The 27,669-nt window shown below is 35.1% G+C and overlaps 1 protein-coding gene and 1 pseudogene across 1 annotated transcript in view; both read left to right on the top strand.

Annotated features, from left to right (window-relative positions):
• The window catches only part of GABRA4 (gamma-aminobutyric acid type A receptor subunit alpha4), a 77,313-nt gene that overhangs the window by 13,119 nt on the left and 36,525 nt on the right, over positions 1 to 27,669 (top strand). Inside the window, exons 3-8 of the mRNA XM_066385833.1 lie at positions 4,177 to 4,244; positions 5,258 to 5,478; positions 5,697 to 5,779; positions 8,529 to 8,672; positions 10,142 to 10,294; positions 17,528 to 17,790. Coding sequence (XP_066241930.1) covers positions 4,177 to 4,244; positions 5,258 to 5,478; positions 5,697 to 5,779; positions 8,529 to 8,672; positions 10,142 to 10,294; positions 17,528 to 17,790 — 932 coding nt within the window. The remainder of the gene's footprint in view (positions 1 to 4,176; positions 4,245 to 5,257; positions 5,479 to 5,696; positions 5,780 to 8,528; positions 8,673 to 10,141; positions 10,295 to 17,527; positions 17,791 to 27,669) is intronic.
• On the top strand, positions 11,546 to 11,696 carry LOC136407204 (U2 spliceosomal RNA; annotated as a pseudogene).

Below are 27,669 nucleotides of genomic sequence, written 5' to 3'. Positions count from 1 at the left end.
TTTCCATATTCATTAAATTCTCATGATAATATCACTTTAGGGGGTGTTGAGAAGATTAAATGAAATGGCATATGGAAAGAGCCTAGTAGGCTGCCTGATACATAATAGGTCATCAATATATAGAATTATTATATCTCTGTTCATTGCTCTTTGGAGAAAACCCATCCCCTGTGAGCAGTTCCACACATGACATGCTCCTTCATCTGTGCGCTCTCCATCCTCTCTGTGACAACCACAGTCCAGGCCACCATCCTTTGTCAGCGGGGCTAGTATGATGGCCTCTTATAAGAGCTTTTCTCATACTCTTGTCTCCCTAAAATTTGCTGTTCATGCAATTGCCAGAATGATTTTGTAAAAAATACAGTTTAGATCATGTAATTTTCTTACTTCAAGCCCTTGATGATTAAGGGATACAAATCAAGCTTCTTCTTTTTTTTTTGTATTTTTCTGAAGCTGGAAACGGGGCGAGACAGTCAGACAGACTCCCCCCGCATGCGCCCAACCGGGATCCACCTGGCACGCCCACCAGGGGCAAAGCTCTGCCCACCAGGGGGCGATGCTCTGCCGCAACCAGAGCCACTCTAGCGCCTGGAGCAGAGGCCAAGGAGCCATCCCCAGCGCCCGGGCCATCTTTGCTCCAATGGAGCCTCGGCTGCGGGAGGGGAAGAGAGAGACAGAGAGGAAGGAGAGGGGGAGGGGTGGAGAAGCAGATGGGTGCTTCTCCTATGTGCCCTGGCCAGGAATTGAATCCGGGTCCCCCGCACACCAGGCCGACACTCTACCGCTGAACCAACCAGCCAGGGCCAAATCAAACTTCTTATCACAACTTATATGCAGAGGCAGAAAGCAGAGCTGTGCTGTATTCATTTGCTCAGGTTGCCCGAGTACCACAGACTGGGTAGCCTAAACAACAAATTTTTGTTTTTTGTTTTTTCCACAATTCCGGAGTCTCTATGTCCAAGATCAAAGTGTCAGAAGCATTAGTTTCTTGCAAGTCTCTATCTTTTACTTAGATACACTGGTCTTTTCTTTGTGTCTTCATATGGTCTTACTTCTGTGTGTTCCTGTGTTCTAACCACCTCTTCTTATAAGACACAAGTCACATTAGATTAGGGCTTACCCTTGTCATACTTTCTTTGTTTTCTAAAGGTGTTATTTTTTTCTACATGAAAATTTTGACAGATCAGACTGATCTATACATTTTCTCTGACTATACTTCCAAAAAATATATTTTTCTTATAAATACTTATTTACAAATTTTCTTGTTCTCTTTCAAACTATTTCTTTCTGTTTATCAGTCTTCATCTTAAAGAGGGTGAAATATTTTTATTAATTTTTATAAAGATAACTTTTGACCTAAGGCATTAGGCTATACTAACTTCTCCTGTCTTTCTTGGCATAAATCCAATTGCCTAACCAACATTCAAGGGGAATTGTCCATCTTGATAGCAGATGTTATGTAGACCTTGGTCATACAGTAGCATGAACCATCATTTCAGGAAATGATGTTTAAGAGGGCAACAATTTTTTATTTTTATCAGTAATATAAAACTATATTATATATACTAATAACTACTATTATTATTGATTACATTATGTTCTAGGGGCTGGAACAAGTGATTTACATAGGTTATTTCAGTTAATATTCTTAAAACCTTTACCTATTAGGATATATAACTTGGCCAAGATCAAAAAATTAAAAAGTGTTAGAGCCAAATTCGCATTTCAGAATTCCTGATTTTAAACATCATGTTAAATCCAGATTGTGGCAGTTTTCCTTTGTCTAAAATCTGTGTCAGCCCATGATGCCAAACACACTCATACATTTGTTCCTGCACCAGTCTTATTAAGGCCTGGGAAAGAATCATAGTAGTGGCAGATGTCAGAAGCTACTACTTAATAAGCACTTCCATGAAAGGCTCTCCGTGTTACAGTCTTATATGAGCAATTTCATGTGATTCTTATCATCTTGCCATATATGTATGATTGCTGCTATCGAAGGGTTAAGTGACGTGCCCAATATCACATAGTTTTTAGGTATCAAAGCATGAACAAGTCTGATTTATTAGAGAGCTTGTCTTTGATCCTAAACAGCAGTGGATGATCTGCTTACTTTTTTATTGATATTAATTTATTGTGTTTACATAGATTCTAGTGTCGCCCCTAATGCATCCCTCCTTCCTTGTATTCCCCTCAATGTCTCCCTTGCCCCCTCCTCCTAACGCCCTCCCCCCTTACTTTCATGTTTATCCTATCCTGTCATCTGCTTTCTCTCTGTCCTCTTCTCTGGTCCCTTTGATCCATCCTCTATTTCAATTCTGTTCCTCAGTTCACATAGTTCATTGGATTCCTCAAATGAGTGTGGTCATATGATATTTTACTTTTTCTGCCTGGCTTATTTCACTTAACATAATAATTTCCAGGTCCATCCATGTTGTTGCAAAAGGAAGGTAAGATTTCCTTCTTTTTCATGGCCCCATAGTATTCCATGGTATATCTATACCATAGTTTTCAATGCAATACCAATTAAAATACCAATGACATACTTCAAAGATATAGAACACATATTCCAAAAATTTATATGGAACTAAAAGAGAACTCGAATAGCCTCAGCAATCTTGACAAGGAAGAATAAAGTGGGAGATGTCACACTTCCTGATATCAAGTTATACCACAAGGCCATTGTACTCAAAACAGCTTGGTACTGGCATAAGAACAGGCATATAGATCAATGGACCAGAACAGAGAACCCAGACATAAACCCACACCTTTATGGACAACTGATATTTGACAAAGGAGGTAAGAGCATACAACAGAGTAAAGACATCCTCTTTAACAAATGGTGTTGGGAAAATTGGACAGCTACCTGCAAAAAAATGAAACTAGACCACCAACTTACACCATTCACAAAAATAAACTCAAAATGGATAAAAGACTTAAATGTAAGTCGTGAAACCATAAGCATCTTAGAAGAAAACATAGGCAGTAAGCTCTCTGACATCTCTCGCAGCAATATATTTGCTGATTTATCTCCACAGACAAGTGAAATAAAAGGCAAGATAAACAAATGAGAGTATATCAAACTAAAACGTTTTTGCACAGCTAAAGACGATAAGAACAGAATAAAAAGACAAACTACACAAAGGGAGAACATATTCGACAATACGTCTGATAAGGGGTTAATAACCAAAATTTACAAAGAACATATAAAGCTCAAAACCAGGAGGATAAACAATCCAATCAAAAAATGGGCAAAAGAAATGAAGACACTTCTCCAAAGAGGACATACAGATGGCCAATAGGCATATGAAAAAATGCTTAACATCACTAATCATTAGAGAAATGCAAATTAAAACCACTATGAGATACCACCTCACACCAGTCAGAATGGCGCTCATCAACAAAACAACATAGAATAAGTGCTGGTGAGGATGTGGAGAAAAGGGAACCCTCCTGCACTGCTGGTGGGAATGCAGACTGGTGCAGCCACTGTGGAAAACAGTATGGAGATTCCTCAAAAAATTAAAAATGGAACTGCCTTTTGACCCAACCATCCCACTTTTAGGAATATATCCCAAGAACACGATATCACTGATTCAAAAGCAGAAATGCACTCCCATGTTTATGGCAGCATTGTTCACAATAGCAAAGATCTGGAAACAGCCCAAGTGCCCATCAGTGGACGAGTGGACTAAGAAGATATTGGACTACTTATTTTTAAAGGTGACATGAATCATTTCTGTGCCTAAGCTATTTACCAATATTCTTCACTCTCCAAGGATTCAATTCTTGCAGCCATTATGCTTTTTTCTCTTTCTTACCTTGTGGCTAAATTCCTTCTTCTTAAAAGCTCACTTTACTAAAAGGCTAATCAGATGATGGACTGTAAACATATTCCAAAGGCAAAAGCTTTTGTTCGCTGCACTGCCAGTCTTAACAGTGCCTGGGGTTGATCTTTGAAAACAAATTTCTGGTAAGTAATCGAATATTTTTTTGCCTGTAAATTTTTTGCTTTTTGCCTACATTTTTTTGTAGAGATGCTTATCTCATTGAAAATTAAAGATGCTTATAAAATACAAAATATCACATTTGCACTTACTGTTTAATTATCAAAGCCTAACTTGCCTGTTAAGTTGGTAATTATTTTTTCACACTTATTTACTTTCTACCCATTAGGTCCAGTTACAGAAGTAAAAACTGACATATACGTCACCAGCTTTGGACCTGTTTCTGATGTTGAAATGGTAGGTAGTTGGACAATTTAATGTACTTTTTAAGGTTTGAAGAGAGCAAATAGAAAATAGGGCAATTAATATGTATTTTGTTGTCAATCACAGAAAGTAAAAGCCAGAAAGTCAAAGAACAGCCTAATTAGGCTCAGAGTTTATAAGAAGTAAGACACTGAATTTGCATTTTAACTCTAACATTGGAGTTTTTTCTGGCTTGGTGGTGTTCTCAATAAAGAAAATAACTTTCCTGTTACTGTTCTCCATGACACAACCTTGCATGTAGTATATTTTTTCCTTAGAAAATTATTGAAGAGGAGAAAATGAGAGATTAAAATTAGTTTTGATAGATTTTATATTGCAGTACTAATTGCATTTACTCTTCCATGTTGGCTTAATCCTTCATTCTCCATCTCCACCCATACTTTTTCTCCCTTGCTTTCTCTCATGTTTAAAGAACTTAGAACATTAAGTACTGGCCAGAATAAACTCATCCACTCAGTTGTGCTCTCCAATATTAAATATGTTTTCTTTCAAAGTCAAGTAATCCATTTAAATTTTTCCCTTAATTCTGTGCTCCTAGACTAATTTTAATAAATTTTATAAACATAAAATATTTTTTCATATATTTTATTTTGCATTAAAGAGACACTTACAATGTTATGATTTATTATGCAATGATATGTGTTATGCATTAAATAATTTTGCTACCCAGCCTAAAGTAAAGTGCATCTGTAACTACCTGGTGCTGGCAGTTTTGTTAAATTGTAGTTATTATTTTTAAATGATTAATATCATGGTAATTTATTTAATAAACATAGAAAATTAAGGTATCAGGATGGATATAGCATTCTTTAACTGCTGAAAATTCTTTTGTTTCATTGGTTTAAGAAAATTTCTGCTCCTAATAATTTTGTTTTTACTTGGATAGTCTCTTATTAGTGGAAAAGAGGTTAGTATTTAATGCATTTTTTTGCATATTTATGTGTAATCATCTGTGATTTGACTATGTCATGAACTAATTTTCCTAGGAATACACAATGGATGTGTTCTTCAGACAGACATGGATTGACAAAAGACTAAAATATGATGGCCCCATTGAAATTTTGAGGTTGAACAATATGATGGTAACAAAAGTATGGACCCCTGATACTTTCTTCAGGAATGGAAAAAAATCAGTCTCACATAATATGACAGCCCCAAATAAACTTTTTAGAATTATGAGAAATGGCACTATTTTGTACACAATGAGGTAGTCATTTTTCTTCTTCTTCCCTTTTTATCTTTTCTTCCTTCCCTTTCTGCCTTCCTTCCTTCCTTTTCTTTTCCTTCCTTCCTTCCTTCCTTCCTTCCTTCCTTCCTTCCTTCCTTCCTTCCTTCCTTCCTTCCTTCTTTCCTTGCTTCATTTTAAGGATCTATAAATTTGTTTTTAGAGAAAAAGTTAACTCTAAATATATTTTTCCTTTATAGACTCACCATAAGTGCAGAGTGTCCCATGAGATTGGTGGATTTCCCCATGGATGGTCATGCATGTCCTTTGAAATTTGGGAGTTGTAAGTTACAATAAAAATGTTGTTACAATGAATGATTAACTCATGTTAGCTGATAATTATATATTTAAATGATTTTCTATAATCCAACATTTAAATTTTGTCCATGATAACTGTCCAAAATTTGACTTTTGGCAGACTGTTTGTTATCTAATATGTTTACATAAAGAAGTAAAAACAATCCTCTTTCCTAAAAAGAAAACAGAAAAACCTCGGAAACCTCTTTCTACAGATAACCCAGGTAGACTGACTGATTCATAAATAATAAGTTGGTTGTCAGTGGTGAAATGTGGGGACCTCTGAACTCCTTGTGTTGGTGGTGTAACATAGCAAGTATAAATGATTTTGTTTTGTTCTGTTACAAGCAGAGTCCTTTATGGCAGACATGAAAAAATAATAGGTCAGAAAAGGTCCAGGTTTCTCAACATGACACAAGTTAGAATAATATAAACAACATTGTTAGTTTCAAAGTGGCGGAAGCATGACAAAAGCATAGTAGTTAAGATAGTAGTTAGGTATGGCCTGATTTGTAGACAGAGCCAGGTAAATAGTGCCTTTGGAAGATTTAACTAAGGAACATAGCATTCTTTGACTGACATTTCAAATTACTCATCAGCTTTTCTATAGAGAATGGATTGTAGAGGCTCTAGTGAAAAACAGGAAAGACTTGAAGCTATTTTTTTATTGCAATGAAAGATGGTGGTGACTTAGACTTGGATGGTACAAGAAGAGGTGTGCAATAGATAGATTGATATATATTGTGGAAGAGAAGGCAAGAAAATTAAACACATTTATAGAAAAGAATAAGTAAGAATCTAAGCTTACTTTACAAAATATGATAACCTCTTTTAATTCCAGCCTCAAATATTTGAGGTTCTGATTAGAACCTGACAAATATAGATGCTAGTTTTTACTATTGCTTCAGATTCTTGGTCACATTGAGTATGAAACTTGCTTGTTGTTATCATTGCTCATTGCTTAACTTAGTGAGAATCAACACTTACCATTTTTTTGATAACTTCTGGTAAGCACAATATTCAATGGGCTAACCTGAAGCTAAAGAGAGTTGCTTGCTCCCTGACCAGTGACTTAATGAAAGAAGGCAAAAATAGAATAACACATAGACAGAAAAGGTGATCTCACTGGGGCCCAGAATAAAATCTACTGTGCTATCATAATGTAGATTTCACCTAGATAGTTTTTATCTATGGTTTTACCTTTCCCACCCATTTCGCTCTCCACCCCATTTCTCATAAAATCACTTTTCAAAGTGACCTGAACATAGTTGGTGCTCAGTAAGGACATGCACAAAGTAAAGAAATTACTCTTGGAAGTTGATATTTTGGGTTTGGGGATTGAAAAGAGAGGTACATTGTTTTTATCTTTTAATTCATTGCTTTTAGAAAGAGAGGAAGGGAAAGAGAGAGAGAGAAACGTTGATTTGTTGTTTCTCTTATTTATGCACTCATTAGTGTATTCTTGTCTGTGCCCTGACTGGGAATTGAACCCACGACCTTGGCATATCGGGATGATGCTCTAACCAACTGAGCTACCCGGCCAGGGTGAGAGGTACATCTTTTGATCACCTTCACCCATTTTGTCCATCCTCCATCCTTGGCCTCAAATATTAAATCATTAAGAAAAAGATTATCTTATCATGGTAGGCTAGTCCAGAGAAGAATACAGGGTTTAAATTTTCATGGGCAGGAACATAGCATTTGGGGACTTTAAATGTATGATTAAACATGAATACACTTCAGGAGATCAGTGTTGACACATAACTGTATACTGTTACATGACAACGCAAGTCTCATAGTTTGTTGTGTAAAGTTATCTGTAAAGACAGTCTTCCTAGGTATTGTCTTCTTTTGTAGAATTAAACAATTCTACCGAGAACCTACTGTGATCAACCATTATAGGAAGGTTTGTGTAGTATACAATTTATCCTGGTACCTTTGAACTTCCTTGTGTGTGAGCCAAGCTATCTTTTCTAGGTAGACTGGTAAGCAAGCAGCTGGTCTCCATTTGCATTGAACACCAAATAATAGAAAATGGGCTTAAATTGCTGCTGGGAAGGAGTTGTTGGAGATAGAAGGAAAAATGTTCTCATTGTAAGAATTTAAAGGTAGTGGGACTGGTTGTGTAATTGTATTTCCTGGAGAGCTTTACAAACAGCATAGCCAGCCTGTTTTCATGGTAGCATGATTCTCAAACAGCATGGATATTGCTCAAAGGCAGAGTCTGATATTGGTGACTCCTGGAGAGCTCTTCCAACAGTAGGACTTATTTTGTTGTTGTAGTTGTATTATTATAGGCAGCATTTTGTATGTGCCTAATTGGCAGAGCTGCATTAGGATAGAAGAAGTTAATATTAGTCAAGCATTGGAAGTGAGGTGTTCAAATGTGAAAGAAATAGCTTGACTGCTCTTTTGGGGGTTTATTATTTCTGCTTTTCAACTGCTCATTAGTATGGAAACATATCCAAGTGCATTGATGCAGATATAGCATTTTAGTCACTTTAATTTTTGTCTGACCTCCAATTTTTTGGCATTAAAAACAAGAAATATGCAAAGGTATTTATTTAATCTCTACAGTATTCCAAATCTTAAATATGATTAAATAAATCATAATGATTATTTTTCATTTATTACGTCTTCCTTTAACAAGTGTAATATTCTTAAGTGTTGACCATCAATCAGAGCTGTCAAAAAAAGGAGTACTGATTCTAACCATATTCTGTGCTCTTATTCAGATGCTTACCCAAAGAGTGAGATGATTTATACCTGGACAAAAGGTCCTGAGAAATCAGTAGAAGTTCCAAAGGAGTCCTCCAGCTTAGTTCAGTATGACTTGATTGGGCAAACGGTATCAAGTGAAACCATCAAATCCATTACGGGTGAGACGCTTAATGATTAAAGTCATCACGGTCATTAGCAATGGAGTCTTGCCTTAAAGTTTTTTACAGAAATAGCTAGTATTTTCAGGGAACAACAAAAAGATTCCAGTCATAGAGTTAATGTATAAATCACATTTCAGAATTTTAAAATATTTATATATATATATCTTAGTTTAAAATAAATTCTAAGTTATTGAGATGTGAGTTGGTTTTCTTGTTTAGAAATAAAAGTCAGTAATCAATTATATTAAAATTATTTTCAACTGAATTCTGAGACAGAAAGTCTGACCACTGACTTTTAGACACTGGATTTTCTTCTTTTTTTTGATGCTTTCCCCAAATCTTTTATTTTTTTTCTATTTTGCCTAATTTTGTGGTGCCACTCTCTCTCTTTACAAAAGTAAAAGCAAACTATAAAGCATAGCTACAAAATATGTTAAGGGTCTATGTTAAAGTTGTCACACTTATAGGTGGATGATTATTACTGATGATTCTTGTTCTGTATTTGGTTTTGAAATGCCAATGGAAAGACTCATAAGATTTAGTTTTTATTATAATTAATGGAAAAAATTGTCTGATTATTGTTTGTTCTAAAATTATTTTTTACATACACCTATTACAAGGAATAAAGTATATTTTGAAAACATTCCTTTTTCTAGCCTGCAGTGGCTTTGTAAACCAGAGGGATTTGAGGTTTTTGAATCTTGGGTTGTGGTCTGAGCATGAGGTTACTGCTATATAACTCTAGTGTTTGGTCCTGTTAGAAGTAGCATTAAAAATTTTTTAAACTACCAGAAACCTTTATTTTCTTTATTAGCCTTTTAGATTTTTGTCTAAATGCCAATGAAACATTCTTGAACTTAAGGATATTATATATGGTTCTATGTTATATACATCTCTTTTTACTTTATTGATAGATAGATGATAGATAGGTAGATAGATAGATAGATGATAGATACAATAGATAGATATAGATGTAACGTTTAGAAATACAACTCTTTTCTAAACCTAAGGCTGTAAGACAGCATATGTGTATATATAATGTTTATCTGTGCATTTCAATTGTTTTTATATTTAAGGCTAAAGTGTGCATATTTCTATTTTCTAGTGATTTTTGAGACAATTTAGGTCTAAATTTTCTCTCAAAAGATGCTAAAGATGAAAGCCAATTGCTTTCCCAGTCTGAGGCCTTTAAAATAGAAAGTACTGTAAGAATTTTTTTAAGTTATTGATTATTTTCTTAAATTACTTAATCACTGTGAGACAATCACAAAAATGTTTTCTGTGTAATAATACACAACATCGTTTTCCCAAGTTAAGAACTATATATTTCTCCAAGACTGTTTGCTGTGCACAACAGATAATTTCTTTGCCTAGAATTCTTTTTGTTGGTTTGAAATATGATTGTGAAGCCATTGAATAACTGGCTGCAAAACAAGTAACACATTTTTATCATGTTTTATTTGTAGGTGAATATATTGTTATGACGGTTTACTTCCACCTCAGACGGAAGATGGGTTATTTTATGATTCAGACGTACATTCCATGTATTATGACAGTGATTCTTTCTCAAGTTTCATTCTGGATAAATAAGGAATCAGTTCCAGCTAGGACTGTATTTGGTAATTGAAATTCTTTCCATGGGTATTTTTGTTCACATTACGCTTTGCTTATGATTTTACGGAACGAGTTTTTAGATATCATTTCTAAGAAAATATTAAACAGTAATATATCAGGCTGTGCTGAGTAAAGAATCATATAAGCTTTCATTTTTTATCTAGCCAATACAAAGTAATAAGGCTTGAAGCAATGTAGACAGTTCATTCCTTCCTTTGGAGCTCATCAGTTCTCCCTAGAGACCAGGCAGGTAAAGACTAAGTGTGAGTCCGGATATAATTTTACTTTCGGTGGTATTCTTGGGCTTCTAGCCTAATGTTGTGTAATTGAATTTAAATTATATCTAGGTGTTAAAATGAAATGCACTGGGAGCTTAAAATAAAAGAAGTAAAAGTCATGGCTGAATAAATATGAAAGCCTAGATCATTTGCCTTTTAATGAAGAGGAACAAAATGTAAATGGCTTAAATGCATTGAGTTGGAAGGTATTATATGCTTAGCTTGTTAGCTCATTGTTATATGATATCTACATTTTTTTTCTAAATTACATTTTTTTTAATTTTTAAAGTGGCTTTTTATCTATTATATTCTAAAGTATATCAAGTCCAGAACACATGAGTTTTAAATTTTTATAGATGTCAAGTAAGTCTTTTACATATCAGTTATGCTTATAAGTAAAATTCCTTATGATATTAATTTGATTAAATCTATTTCTCCATTCTTTTTCTTGCTTATTGTGAGTAGCAAAAGCATTCAGTTGTGGTACCAGAAGGGGAATAATCAGAATTTCTCTGGAATGGAGGTACAGTTCTCACAAGAGAGATCCATGTCCCCCTGCTTTTTCTACTTGGTGGGATCTAAGCCAGGGCATAGTAGCCTGTATCACAAGGACCTGAAGGGATGCTGGGGAGAAGGAACCAAGGAGCGGGGTGGGAGCTTCTCTTCTTCCTCCCCCATCCTTTCAGAGAGCTGATGATAAAGGTGTTTTAGTGTCTTCAGTGGACTTGAAAGTGGAAGCATTTTCTGTAGATAAATCCCTCTACCCACACACCTTTAATCTTAGAGAAGATACTGAAATCCTGCTAGGGAAACTGACAGAAGGTTCAATTGAGGGTGGGGACATGTATGATCTTAGGAAAGCAGTGAGCCTACAAGATGGCACAAACTACTTTATAGAGTTGTGAGGGTTCAATTAAAAAATAACTGCACATTGCAATTGTTGAATAAATTTTAACTATTAAAATAGGTGGCAAAGAAAGTGCTTCTAGGCATTCTGGCTAAGATCAAGTGAAGTATCTGTCCTTATCAGTTTAAAAATAGATATTAAAGAAAGAAAAGAACAAATTTAAGTTTTGGACTATAATAGGTGCTTTGGATGAAGGGGGAACAGTGTCATAGGGCACACTCTGGAGCCAGGCAGACGAGGTTCTAACTCCAAAGTCTACCACTTATTAGCTGTGAACCTTCAGAGAATTACATCTGCCTTTTCCCCCTTGTATTAAAACAGGATAAAACCCTCTGGGTTGCCATGCGAATTAAATGAATTAATTTGAATAAAGCACTTGGAACAGTGTCTACCACACAGTAAATATTATTTGAGTGTCATTTATTATTATGGCATCCATGCTGACATTTACTTCATTTGAGAATTACTACTTGATACCATAATGTGAATGTTCTCTGTATTTTATTGTTATTGTGATTGCTTGATAAGCTTTGAATGCTTTCTTGGTTGGCTACAAACTGGTAGGCACTGTAGGTTCTGTATAACATATCTTCAAGTACTAGAAATGTGCTATGCTGTGAGGAGGAACAGCATGAATTACAGTTGTACTGGCCCAACGTTTCCTAACCAGAGAGGATACTGTACGGAAATTAATTAAAATAGAGTAAGGATATAGGTAATACTGTTAATAATAATTATGAGATTTGCTATATATTGATAAGAGTAATCTTATTTAATCTTTAAAGTAAGTCAGAAAGGTAGGCTTTTTAAATATTTATTTATAAATAAGGAAAATGACTCAAGAATCACATACCTAAATGATGAACCCAAGACAATTCCTTTCTAACTTTGGGAACTCTGACATTTATACTTTGATGTTCTGCCTTCACGGTGGGTATGAAGATATGGGGGCTTGTGGAGAATTCCAGAGCTACTGAGTGAGATTGTATGAATAGGCACTTGAAGATACCTTGTGGGTAGCTTCTTAAATTTGAAATGTGGTATTTGCCTCTATCTTATGCTCGTGTGCCAATATATTGGTTTTGATTGACCCCCAGGTAAATTATGCCCCAAAATTGTCTTCAAAACCTAAGGTATGTCAAAATGGTAATATTTAGACTTTTCAATGAGGCTGTAGGATAGTATTTTCTTAAGAAAGTTAAGTTTTAAATATCTGAGGGGCATTAGCCATCTATTTCATGTGAGGGCTAGGTAAAAAAAAATTATTCTGGGCTGGTATTTATTTCCCTGATTCTTATTTTCCTCTTCATTCAAGAAGAGAATTTGCTGGGTCCAGTATTCACTAGAAATCATGCAAAAACAAAACAAAACAAAATCAGTGTAAATATGAGAAATAGAGTGAGTTAAATGCTCCTCAGAGGCCTTCTATGTCCAGAGTTATATGCCTCTAAGTTTTCTAATGATTCCAGTATAGGAAAACTTTAAGCCCGAGTCAATGCCAGCTGGCATATCTAAGTCATTATTAGTTCATTTCTCTAAGAGTGAGCAGCCAGAATTTTACTTTCATGTACGGCCTTAGCTTACTCTTTACACATCCTTTCCCAGCTTCTGGACCAGCCAGTATTATGCATATTCAGCATTCTAAAAACAGAGATTGGCATCAGTACTTGAACATGTCAGGAATATTCCACGGTCATTGAAATGGTTTCAAGGATAGATGCCAGCTAAGCCATTTAAACGGATGCACTGTCTTTCTATATGCAGCGAAAACATGGCTTCTTATTTGAAAGATTGGCTACTATTTATTATTCTGTTTGTATTTATTTAACCAAATATTCCACCTGAAACAAGTGGAACAAATACATCCTTATCATGCTAGAAATTCTTTTAATTTAAACTCCAGGCAAAGAGAACTTTTAAAGTCTAAAGGATTGAACACTTCAAAAACTTAGCTCATTGTTCATGCCAGTTACTTCCGTAATTTTGTCAGTAGTCATAAAACATGAACCATAACATCTGGAGAGAGCGACTCTACAAACTTTAAAATCAAGCTGGCCAAAAATAATAAGAAATAAACAGAAAGTGGCCACAAAGCCAACATTTTTTTGCATTGATGTCCATAGCATCATTTAACATGTTCATGGACATGGTGATATATTGCTTAACAATCAGAAAGTAATTTCTGGATTCATGACACAATAATTGCATTGATATTCTGTTTACTCGACACTAATAAGATGATTTCTTCATATGACTACAAGAGAAGATGAAGAGTACTGCTTTTGTTCCTCAAGATAAATTGTTTTATTAACCCTCCCCCCCCCCCCACACACACCTCCAAAATGTTCAAAGAAACATAGGGAATTCTACCCTATTTATATTGGATTTCAGTGTTTGTTTTGCTTATCATATTATGGTCTCTGTAGAATTTTCTGAGTTCTTGGTAGTATTATTTAAACTGCACTTTTCATATTTTATTTCCAAGTGCTGAAAGCATGATTTCTATGGTATTAGAGCAAATATATCTAGGAAATTTTTAGAACATTTTTGAATACTTAAGAGGCCATTAAACTTAAATTATTATGAATAAGAAGAAAAACTGCTAGGTCATCAAACTTTGAGCTAAAGCTTTTCAAAATTATTTAGGGTTATTCAGTACATCTCTTAGCAAGCATGGAAATGATGCCATTTTCCTAAAATTCAGAAAGGAAGCCTTGCCCGACCAGATGGTGATGGATAGAGCGTCAATCTGGGACCCAGGTTTGAAACCCTGACATCACTGCTCAGGCTCACCAGCTAGAGTGCAGGGTCGCTGGCTTAACTGTGGGATCATATATGATCCACTCCATGGTTGCTGGCTTCAGCCTAAAGGTTGCTGGCTTGAGCAAGGGGTCACTGGCTCAGCTGGAGCCCCCCATCAAGGAACATATGAGAAGCAATCAATGAACACTAAAGTGCTGCAACTACGAGTTGATGCTTCTCTTCTCTCTCCTTTTCTGTGTGTCTGTCCCCATCTGTCTCTTTCTCAGTTAAAAAAGAAAAAAGGAAACCTTTGTAAGATTTTTTTTCTGAAATCAAGTCGAATAAATTCATAATATTTCATTTTCATAAGCATTTAGGTATCTATATATCTGACCAAATAAACACATATTAAAATTTTTTGATGCTAATAAAATGCTAAAAAAACATACCACTAAATGTTTTTAAAAAGAGAATACAACAAATTTTCAAATTTTATTCACTGTGTATTTTATGGATTGTTTTAAGATCTATATCTCATATACTGCACAGTTGCTCTAATTTTTCATGTTCTGAACATTGACAATTCAGAAGGGACTGTAGAGAAAATGGTTTGGTGAGGAGCTGAAAAAAATGAGTTTTTATTTACTATTCATTTATCATGTTCTTGGCACTATGTGATATATTATGGTAAATCCTGAAGCCATGCTAGACATGTTTTCCATCACGAAGGCTGCATCCAATAAAGTTGTTGAAACAAGCTACATACATAGGACAATTAGGAAACAATGCAAGGCAGAACATAATTAAATGTTGGGCCTAGAAGACAATATGATTTCTCCCTAAATCAAGATATTATTATTCCTTTATTGTGCATGAGGCTTAAGACATCTTCAGTTTAACATATATAATTTGGCTTTCAGCTAGAAATAGTCATGGATTGGAATGTACAGTTTGCATGCTTCCATCACCATTGTCATAGTCATCGTTATTATCATCATCCCCAAACAACTGGGCATGTCAATGAAGGAGCAATTGTAGGCATTATATAGAATGAGTTTAAATGGATATAGTAAATCTTCACAAAAATTTCTAATGTTAACTAGATCACATACACTTGATATGCAGATAGACAAAGACACAGAAAAAGACACCTGTACAAATATTAACATCCTTAAGTAATTTATTTATCTACAGTTTTAGCAGCAAGTAGAATTGTTCCACTCAGAATATGGACTTACATTTTTCAAAGCTGAGCAAAAGACTTTTTTGAGGGTAATATGTATCAGGAGCCTATTGATAGAAGAGATGTATTTCTTTTTTTTTTTTTTTTTTTTTTTCATTTTTCTGAAGCTGGAAACAGGGAGAGACAGTCAGACAGACTCCCGCATGCGCCCGACCGGGATCCACCCGGCACGCCCACCAGGGGCGATGCTCTGCCCACCAGGGGGCGATGCTCTGCCCATCCTGGGCGTCGCCATGTTGTGACCAGAGCCACTCTAGTGCCTGAGGCAGAGGCCACAGAGCCATCCCCAGCGCCCGGGCCATCTTTGCTCCAATGGAGCCTTGGCTGCTGGAGGGAAAGGGAGAGACAGAGAGGAAAGCGCGGCGGAGGGGTGGAGAAGCAAATGAGTGCTTCTCCTGTGTGCCCTGGCCGGGAATCGAACCCGGGTCCTCCGCACGCTAGGCCGACGCTCTACCGCTGAGCCAACCGGCCAGGGCTGAGATGTATTTCTATTCTTGTTGCAAAAATATTCTTCCTACCCATAAACTGATAGGTGGTAGATGTCAAATATTTTTAAAACCAAATTTTTATAGAAATTTATTTCTCCAGAAATACACTTTTAAAAAATAAATGAGTAAAATGTAACTTGTAAAAAGAAAGCTTGTGGGATTTTTTCAAAACTGAATTTATTTGGGTGACATTAATTAATCAAATTTAAAAAGTTTCAAGTGTACCATTTTACAATATATCATCTGTATACTTCACTGCGCATTGTCTACCCCAAGTCAAGTCTCCTTCCATCACCATTTATCCCCTTTACACTCTTCTACCTCCCCCACCTCCCTTCCCTCCCATAATTGCCACAGTGTTGTCTGCATCTATGAGCTTTCTTTCTTTTTTTGTTTAACCCCTTCAGCCTTTGAACCCAATTTCCAACCAAATAATTTTTAAAAATTATTTATTAATTGATTTTAGAGAGAGAAAGTGAGAGAGAGAGAAACATTGATTTGTTGTTCTACTTATTTATGCATTCACTGGTTGATTCTTTTTATTTTTTATTTTTTTGACAGAGACAAAGAGAGAATCAGAGAGAGGGACAGGTAGGGAGAAAGATGAGAATCATCAATTCTTTGTTGCAGCACCTTAGTTGTTCATTGATTGCTTTCTCGTATGTGCTTTGACTGAGGGGCTACAGCAGTGTGAGTGACCTTGGGCTCAAGCCAGTAACATTGGGCTTCAAACCAGCAACTTTTGGGTTCCAGCCAGCGACCATGAGGTCATGTCTATGATCCCATGCTCAAGCCAGAGACCCCATGCTCCAGCTGGCGACTTTGGTGTTTCAGACCTGTGTTATTTGCATCCCAGTTCGATGCTGCATCCACTGGTTGATTCTTATGTGCCCTGACTTAGGACGGAATCTGCAACCTTGGTTTTTCAGGACAATGCTCTAAACAACTGGGCTACCCAGCCAAAACTGGAGGAATATACCATTATTGGTTTATATAAATTATGGACTTTCAAAACTAGTAAATTTATTATTTTAATTCAATAAGATATTCAGTTGAAGACTATAAATATCTACAATTTATGTTTTTTTTCTGGTAGTGATTCTCAATAGCAGTGAGCCATGACTACCCCAGTAATTCTGATGATACAATTTTCCATGCTACCAACTTGCTACTCCTGGTTGAGAATCAGTGCTTCAATGAGTAGCTCTTCCTGTTTGGTGTATGTATTGAGTTCCTCTGATATATTGGCTCAGATACAATATACACTAGGTGCCTTGCATACTTTTAATCATTATTGCAAACCCAATAGGTAGGTATCAAATGAAGTCCTTTGAGTTTTCATAGCTTAAACCAAGTAATACTTAGCCAATAATAGAAAAGCTCATGCTAATTCCACTGAACCACTAGCACTGGAATCTTTCATCAAAGATTACTTGGTTTGAATTATAAAGTTTGTTAGACCCACCCCCACCACACCAACCAAATTCCTAGGTGTTTTTTTTGTATGTGTGTGTGTGTGTTTTGTTTTTGCATAAAAGTAATGGTAAAGCATTTTGTGTCTTTGCTCTTTTGCTTTGAAGGAATAACCACAGTTCTCACCATGACCACACTGAGCATCAGCGCACGGCATTCTTTGCCCAAAGTGTCCTATGCTACTGCCATGGATTGGTTCATAGCTGTCTGCTTTGCTTTTGTATTTTCCGCCCTTATTGAGTTTGCTGCTGTCAATTATTTTACCAATATTCAAATGGAAAAAGCTAAAAAGAAGAAGGCATCAAAAGCTCCCCAGGAAATCCCAGCTGTTCCAGTGCTGAAAGAAAAGCATCCTGAAATGCCTCTGCAGGTACTTGGCTTCATCTCCTTCAGTTTAAGATTTGAGTTTCTTGGTCAGATTTACATCGCTAAGGGAAAAGAAAATGAGAACTTGAAAATACCAACAACAATTTGTAAGTCATTTAAAATCCAGAAAAGTATGAAAGGGTGATTATAAACTTAAATTTTATAACTGTGATTAATGGCTTAAATGTTAAACTGCTTTGGATGAGCCAGATGGCACTGGTTATTTGAAAGTTCTTTTTAAGAGTAAACATTTTTAACAGAAAGGGCAACATCTACATATGCTGTTAAGAGGAACCTGTGGATATCTTTGAGTGGGTTGGCAATGTGTTTTAGTAGAGTTCATTGAACATAGTAAAGCAGCAGTTTTTAACTTGGTCCCACCTTAGACCTATCTCACTGGGCTAGGCAGTCCCTCAGTATTAAAGAAGAAAATAAAACTAATAAATAGGAAGACCCATAGTTGTATTTGATGTACCTTCAAGACTGAGAATTCTTATTGTAAAGGGTGAGCCAAAAGGATGTGGAAACCTATCAAAAGCTATTATAATTATATTGGGCATGTAAGTGTTTCTATACTTAATAAAAAAGTTACAGTGATTTTTCCTTATGGAATCCAGTTGTACAAAAATAGCAAAGTCATTATGAAAATAAAAAAGAAAAGAGAAAGCCTTCCTCTCTTTTCCCCTCACCCTCTTTACCCCCTTTTCCTGAGATATTCTGCTTTCTCTCTTACTTTCACTCATTCAGCTTCTTTCTTGAATCAGCGAAGTGCTCACTTATACACAACGTTATTATAGTTGCCACAAATGGCAGTCTAAAACTCCTTTTGTTTGTATGTGCTCAAATCAAAGTATAGATAAATCATCCACTTTATTTTCTGTAGGTAATAACTCATTCCCTTACTTATTCATTTAACAAAAATATATTAATACCAACTATGCTAATAACTGTTCATGGTCTGAGAATTAAAATTATGTAGCCCCACCCCCAACAGAATATCCTACACTATGAAGCTTACATTTACCAGCAAGTATGTAGGACAATGAAAGGGAGACATGATTTTTTTAAAGATGAATAACACTTGGTTTGTTAGATGGTGATAGAGCCATGATGGTGCTGAAGGAAATGTTGGGCCGTGTAACAAGGGTGGGATTTCGTTCAGAATACAGGCGGTCAGGGAAATAAGTCCTCCAAGAGAAGATGGCAGTTTAACAAATTAGGTTTGGTGTTCACTGTGGCAGAGATTAACTATTTAGGCTCCCACAGTTTATAATTCTGTTCCTATAAGGCTCTGGGCACTAGTTCTTCTAGAACAGAGTATGAGCAGGTAGAAAAATTACAGATCTCCTAGTAAGTAAGTTTGGATAGTTTATAGTTTCCTCTAAAAGAATGTGTTTTATCAAGATTTTCAAAATTATTAGAATGGATTTTGCACACTATTTTTAGTTTAAAACACTGTTTTTCTGCAGTTCTATTCTCTTTTCTATTCCCCATCACCACCCTCTCTGTCTTTTACTATTGTTTTATTTGCTTATCTTTGTGTTGAGACCTTGGTAGAAGAATTCTCTTTACTTTTCCTTGTTAAAAAATATCATCTCTCGGATATATTTATTTATTTAATTAATTTACTGTCTCTGTTCTTTATTAAATGATTCATGATTTATTTTAATTCCACCTTTCTGCAGGTTAATTTCATTACTCTTTTCCTAGCCTTTTGAGTTTAGTTTTTACTAATTTATTTTCACGTTCTTTTATTCAGTAATAAAATTTCTTTTTATTACAATGAAATTTCCTTTGCATATAGCTTTGACCATACTCATAGCTTTTGATATATGATATTATCATAATTATTTGCCAACTATTTTGCAGTTATATTGTTGGTTTTCTCTATAAGCTAAGAATTATTTGGAAGAAAATGTTCAAGTATCCAAACGGGATTTTGTTTGTTTATGTAACTCCACAACATATTTCTATTTATCATTTTCTAGTAATGTTGAAATTATAAAATACACTGATTCTCTCTTCTAGCTACTAACTCTCTCTAGACACAGGATTACTCACAGCCAGAATTATGGACATCATGCCATTTTATATATATAATTTTTTATAGTGAATTGCTGTAGTTCTCTTTTCATTTTTGCAATGATTATAGTGTTGCAATGGAATATTATAAATACGTAAAAGAACCACTAAATCAGAATAAAAGTATTTTGCAGAATTTCCAAAGGTGGGAATAGAACCAATAATATTTATTTTGCTCCTTGAAACAGCTCTTTTTTTTTTTATTAACTGAGAGGCACGGAGGCAGAGACACACTCCTGCATGCCCCTACCAGGATCCACCCAGCAAGCCCCCTATCAGTTGATATGCTACCCATCTGGGGTCATTGTTCTATTGCTTGGCCACCGAGCTATTTTAGTATCTGAGGGGAGGCCATGGAGTCATCCACAGGGCCCAGGGCCAACTTGTTTGAACCAGTTGAGCCATGGCTGCAGGAAGGGGAGAGAGAGGGAGAGAGAGAGAGAGAGAGAGAGAGGGAGAGAGAGAGAGAGATGGTGAGGGGAAGAGATGGAGAAGCAGATGGTTGTGCCCTGACCTGGAATGGAACCTAGGACATCACACACCTGGATAACACTCTACCACTGAGCCAACAAGCCAGGGTCACATAGCTCTTGACTATAGCAGTTGTCTTCATTGGTAAATGCTTAGATGAACACGTCCAGTTGGCTAAGTCTACTCTGATTCAGTAATTCCGGTTGGCAGTATGTGTCATGTGCTGTGTGTGCAAATAGCTAATCAAGATCAAGAGCATGATATTTGTTTGTGAAGGGCATAGAATCATAACATTTAAGAGTTGGGAAGAAATTTTAAAATAAATGTCAAAATATACATCATATGCTTTATGTCCTCTACAAATGTAACTGCGTATGTGTGATAACAGATCTTTACAGCATTTTATTTGAAAAATGTCTGTGTTCTAAAGACAGTGATTAATGGGTTGGCCTACCCATCCTCCTGACTCCAGATTGCTGCTGGAGCACAGCTGGTTTGGCGTGTCAGTTGTCGTTGTATGGCTTCAATGTCAAATTCAATTTTGAAGGTTGAGGACATATTAAAACTGAGGTAGAGAAAAGGGAAAAAAGATGAATAAAGAGAAGAAAATCAAGAGGAGGAAAGACTATATTAAAACATATTGCTAGAAAGAAATATTCTGAGAATCTTACAGTTTTGAAGTTTCAGTAGAGATTCTAATCAGATAGATGAAATTTGTTTATTCAAATATGTATTCCAACTGGCATGGCTATTTGTTTATTCTAATTATATTGCCTTTGTTTAAAATGTGTTTAAACTCCACCTTTGAAATTGCCTTCAGGGTCTACATCATATTTGATAATTCGATAGTCCTTGTGTAAGCTCAATAGTGGTTTGATTCGTTGTTACTATATGTGACCTATGGACTGTTCATGACCTAGCAGAGGTTTATTGGACCATTCCTATTCTTTGGAAATTAGAGAGGTTATGGAGTATGGAATATTTGTGAAGTAAGGAGAAAAGGCCAATTGGCAGAATCTGATAGCAGCTATGGGCAACTTAGGTATGTCTTTGAGCATCTCAGGAAGCAACAGCGGCTGTTCTGTTTTGTGTCAGCATTGCCTTGATTCTACCTTTGACTATTTTTTCAGTGTTTGACTTGAGGTCTATTCTTGTGGTTATATCCTTCCATACCTTTATTGTTTCTTAGTACCTACTGTCTCACTGAGTCAGGTGGTTTGGACTAATAGAATGTTTTGAAAAATAAGTAACTCTAAAACAAAAAGGGAAGATTTCTTAATAAAATTACATATTTTAAAAAATCACTTCAAAATATATTCTATAGTCCTTGTTCAGTTGTAAAGTGTGCATTAATGTATGCATAGCATGTTTTGTGAAAAATACTGAATGATATAATTATTAACATTACTTGCACTCTTAAATTGTTAGTAACTGTGATATGCTTTAATATATTTCATGATTTCAAGTTCACAATAATTATTCTACAGATGAGGAAATTGAAGCTAGCAGTTGTTAAGTGATGCAGTCAAGAAATGGTAAAGGCAATATTTAAATTAATCCAGCTGTGCCTGAATGAACACCTTGATCTCTTAAACTGTATTTTATAGTATTTAATCTATGATGTCTATTAAAAAGTATATATTAATATATAGAAATTATTAGCCTAACAGTCTTTTGTTTATATTTTTATCAATTAATAAGAATAGCAAAATCCTCTGAATGCTTTATATATACCAGTGCTAAGAACTTTTACAGAGAATATATATATATAAAACTTGATTTTTAAAACTTATTATATAAGTTCTATTTTTATCCATGTGTTAACCAGTGAGGATATTAATAAGTTGGGATTAAGTAGTCTTCCCAAGGTCATCTGTGTAGTACCTGGCAGGAATGAGCCAGTAAACCTCGTACATTTAAGCCTCAAGCCCTAATGACTGATTAGAAATTTGGGGTGATATAAATGGAAGATGAGATGGATGGTGGTGGCATCATTCACTAGGATAGAGAAGGAATGAAACATGTTTCACGAAGAAGCTAATTAGTTCAAGTTTAGATCGGTAGAAATTTCCATAGCAGAACATTTTCTCCTATTCCAGGATAATGATGACTATTTTTTTAAACTACATGTGCATACATCTTCACTGTTGTCTTTTCTTCCCAACCCACCTAATTTTGTTGTCTAGTTCTTCTTCCAAGTAACTATTCTTTACATACTTTTCAATTTTAAAATGTCTATGGATTCTTACAAGAATATTTCTAAATTTAAAGAGCTATTCGCTCTGCTTAGTTTTTAAGAAGAAGACGAAATAAATAAAGAATATATAAATAAGGTACACCTTGGGTTCTATAATTCAAGAACACTCCAGAGAATCTCCTTTTTTATTATCCATACTTCAAAGTCAAACATTAGCTGTATTTTTTATATTTGGCTCATTCTGACTGATCTCAAGGATCTCAGGATAAGGTCTAGAAACTGGGGAGTAATAATACAATCTACCAGAAACACAGTGTGAATGAAATTACACCATGCATATAGAGTACTCAATAAATTATTGCTCTGATTTTTATTATCTTTTATTTCTTTAAGCATCTTCAACATTTAAAGTATGCATTACATAATTTATCATTTATCATATTCTGAAGTATTTTGCTTAAACTGTTTTATATGTGACTACCATATTTTCCTAGCTAGATGGTGCGCTCTATAATAAAATTTATCATGGTCTCATTCTATTTTCTCTTATAGCACATAGCATAGTATTTAATAGATACAGTTGTTTATTGATGAATTATAATGAGCCAACTATAAAAATCAAACAATAAGAAGTATGGTGCCTCTAGAAACCAATATATTTATCACCAATTTTAAGAAACATTGTCTTTTATGTAAAATTCTTTCTTGCTGGAGTAAATGTGAACATAGGTCAGATGTTGAGTAGTGAGTTAGAACCGGGTCACGGTGGGCCCCTTTGCCCAACAGAGAATCATTCTTAGCATTCTGAGACACATTGTCAGCAGTTGGTCTTAGTGGGCAGCAAGAGAGAACTGAGGAGGATGCTTTGAAAGAAAAAGAAAGCAAAAAGCTTTAGTAAACCTGCAAGGGCAGCTGTGCATGACAAGGAAGTTATAGCCGGTTGTCCTTTGGTCACTTTAGTCATATCATTTGCACAGATATCAGCAGCTGTGAGTGACATTCATGTTAAATCCAGTAATTTCCCAGTGGTTGGTAATACATAAGCTTCATTCCATTCCAGAGGGGTGTGCAAACTAGGTCAGTTTTAGATTTTCATTTCAATCATTCTCAAAGCTTCTCTTAGAAATGTTTTTTAAATAGTTTAAGCTAGCATGCAAAATACTTTCATTTGTCCATTTGTCCTTATTTTTGTTCATAACTTAGTTTAAAATCGCTTCTCTTGGCAGTTTGAAAAAGGACATGAAGCAGAACTGTCAATTAACTTGACATTTGGTGTGTTTGTGACAGTAGTTTAATAACATTCTTTGCATCTTATATAAATTGTATCTTCCCAAACCCACACCTTTTTCAGTACAGAATGTTCTGTAGGTAGTAATGCTTTTTATACAGTGAGTAATTGCTTAATTGCATAATTATTAAACTGTATGATATAAGTGTCAAGAATATCAGAATTATGTTTAATCTCCAGCTATGTTTTTTGGTCTATTAGTTTTATGTGTTATGTGTTGATTCATGAGAAAAAACTATGTTGCTAATATATGAGAACAAATCTCAGCTAGTCAGTTTACCAAGCAACTGCTATGTGCCCTTCACTATACAAGGTATTGTAGACTCAAAGATAAAATCTAGAAACTTTGTCTCATGAAAAAGACAGGCTACTAATCTAATGAGTAACTATACATATTTAGCTTATAAAAGTATAGTTGGAAGCCCTGGCCAGTTGGCTCAGTGGTAAAGCATCGGCCTGGCATGCAGAAGTCCCGGGTTCGATTCCCGGCCAGGGCACACAGGAGAAGCGCCCATCTGCTTCTCCACCCCTCCCCCTCTCCTTCCTCTCTCTCTCTCTTCCCCTCCCGCAGCCAAGGCTCCATTGGAGCAAAGATGGCCCAGGCGCTGGGGATGGCTCCTTGGCCTCTGCCCCAGGCGCTAGAGTGGCTCTGGTTGCAACAGAGCGACTCCCCGAAGGGGCAGAGCATCGCCCCCTGGTGGGCAGAGCGTCGCCCCTGGTGGGCATGCCGGTTGGATCCCGTTTGGGTGCATGCGGGAGTCTGTCTGACTGTCTCTCCCCGTTTCTAGCTTCAGAAAAATACAAAAAATAAAAAAAATAAAATAAAAAAATAAAAGTATAGTTGGAGTCTTGGTTTTAAAATACTTTAAACATGCTCTTAGTAGTATAAACTTACATTCAAGTCTTTGCTGCTACTTTAGACCTGTCTGTTGATATACCAATCTAAAAATCCAGTTGCAAACTGTGAACCTACTAGGTTTATAAAACACCTATTAAGTGTCAGTACACTAGGAATACTATGCTCACTCCTTTTGTAGGTCTGAAGGTAGTGGGGAGGTAGACATTCAATAATTAATTAATTAATTTCTAATTAAATAATGATAAATGTGCAAAATACTGTGGAGAGATAGAGAGAGTAATGATAAATTATATAAAAAAGAGTTAAGCTGAGACTTCAAATTAATCTTTAAATGCAAAAGTAAGACAAATGAAAGGATATAATTCAAAATGACAAAGGGAGGAGAAGCAATCAATTTTAGTAGCTATTGAAATCACATTGTGCATATTTTGGTAATTATTGGTAATACCATTATATGGGAAGAAAAATGCCAACATTAGCATTATAATTGGAAGTTTAGGCCATTTCCTCCTCCAGAAGAGAAATGCCATAATTTTAATGCTAGATTAAGAAGGCTAGATGTATTAGCTAGTGTGCAAGAAGAAGTAAGGCATCTATCTTGTGAACCTAGTATAATATAATGTAGTGTGTGCGTGCGTGTGTGTGTGTGTGTGTGTGTAGTATAGATACAGATTATTAGTAAATTTGTTTATTTTTATGTATTATCTGTTCACAAATATCATTGCAAAAGAATAATCTGTGAAGTGTATTCATATAATACATACAATTTGAAGAGTTAGCATGTTGCCATTATCATCTTTATTTGTGTCTACTGTGTGCTTTATGTATACATACATAGTGTTAATTGTTTTACACACATACACATGAGTTATTGCCTATACATATTTTATGGTTGACGAAAATGAGACTTGATAAAGTATTTTGGATACTTTCAGACACATAATGTTGTTTTTCACTTAGAGAAAACAGGCAGCTATAAAGGGATTTTATCTCTACTCTCAGTTCCCCAGTGTAACTTTGATCATATAGCCCAATATTTGGGTTTTTATTTTTTATCTGCTAGATGATGAAATTAGGAAAGATTATATCTAAATTTTCTTCCAATTTAAAAATTCATGTTATTACAAACTCATGCACTCTCCATAACTAATGCCAGTTTGTTTTATACTCTTCAACATGTATAGTTTAGCAAAAACTGATTAGAGAGAAGATGGTTCTTTTTTGGGTTTCCTGAGTTAGATCAAATTAAATATTCAGGTTATTTTAGGTTCACCTATTTAGCAAAAATCCATACTGTTCCAAAAGCAAAAACAGTATCAATTGATACTGTGCTACCATGCTGCAGATAGTATTTTAAACAATTTACATGTATTAGGTCATATAATTATCATAAAAATCTTATATTTTTATCCTATTTCACAGATGAAAAATTGAGTCACAAAGAGGCCTAAATGATTTGTCCAAAATTATACAGCTACTTAGTATCTGAGCCAAGATTTAAACCTAAGTAGTCTCATTCCAAAATTTAGGTTTACAGCCACTAAAAATTACTGCCCCTCAATTATAACCTGCTAACACATCTGCTTACCCTCCGTTGTGGTCATTGTCGCATACTTGTTACTCATCTCAGTCTTAATTATTCTGAAAATTGTGTTAATATTCATATTGCTGAAAATGTAGGCCATGCTTTAAAACTCTATCCCATTTATAAACAAGTCCAGTTTACATAGAAGCCAAAGTAATAGACAATTATTCACACTCTCTTTATCTCCAACTTTGCATAAAATATATCTGAATCTTGTCAAGGCTAAAAATCATTGATTGATTTAGTACAGCCATTTCAAACCATAGTATAGACCAAACCATAGTTTTCTCTCTTTTTTTTATTAACATTTTAAACATTTAAAAAACATTCAAAGTATTTCTATTTTTTTCTTTAAAATAAATCATGCATTAATAAATTAATTATATAATATTTATTTACATCTATTCAGAAGAATGTTTTAAAGATTGTGAGGAAAATTTTAAAGAAGTTCAATAAATAATTTTGCCCTAAACAAATTTATACAATGTCTGGTGGCAGAGTATAGTGATGCCAATAATTAAGGGGAGCAAATATTCTGTAGGGACCAAGGGCTTTGTAATAAAACATGCTCAACTTTGGGAGGGGCTTGTGGGAGAACTCAGCCTGGCCATGAGGTATCTGTTATTGATGGTCAGAAGATAAAAAGAGTAGCAAGGAAATGAGCCAGCTCATTATTCTAAGTATTTAGTTGGTTTGTGATATTTATGGACTAGTTTAAGGATTATTCTATATAATGAATAAGCTACTCTCATATTGTTGAAATTTTTATTACCTCTATTTATACCATTAATTCCCCAGTACATCTGGCACAAATTTGCTAAGAATCTAGCAGATGTTCAAGAAACATCTACTGATTGATTTCATTTCTCATACAACAGAAATAGAGGCTCAACTGCCTAGGATAGTAATATATGAAGGAACCTTACATTTTCCATGATAAATATTATTTTTAAAAGGTTTTTGTGCTGTTTCAAATTTGTATACATTTGGTGATAATTTTTCCATCTATTTTAGCAATCTGAATGGGCCACGACTTCTTTTAGGTGAAAAAAAATTCAGTGTTCTTAAAAAATATACATCCACTTGAAACAAATTCTCTCAGTATTTTTTAAGCTACTGAGTAAGATTATTCATCCCTTCTGATTTATTTAGCTAAGCTGCCAATGTCCCTTTTGTTATTTTGAGGAGCTAATCTTTCCGTAACATGGTACATATATCACTAAATTTCCAGCTTTTCACTCAGCCTCAGATGCTTTAGAAGTTTCAAGAAACATCAGTTGGGGTATTGCTTATTTTGCTTAAATGGATTAGAGAATATTGTATACTAAAAATGTATTTGGCAGAAGGAAATTATTTTGGTCAAATTAAGGAGAGGACACTTTCACGGAGATTGTACGGCAT

The sequence above is a fragment of the Saccopteryx leptura genome, chromosome 5 (assembly GCF_036850995.1).
Source record: "Saccopteryx leptura isolate mSacLep1 chromosome 5, mSacLep1_pri_phased_curated, whole genome shotgun sequence".
NCBI classification, from domain to species: Eukaryota; Metazoa; Chordata; class Mammalia; order Chiroptera; family Emballonuridae; genus Saccopteryx; species Saccopteryx leptura.
This window is presented reverse-complemented; position numbering and strand designations above follow the sequence as displayed.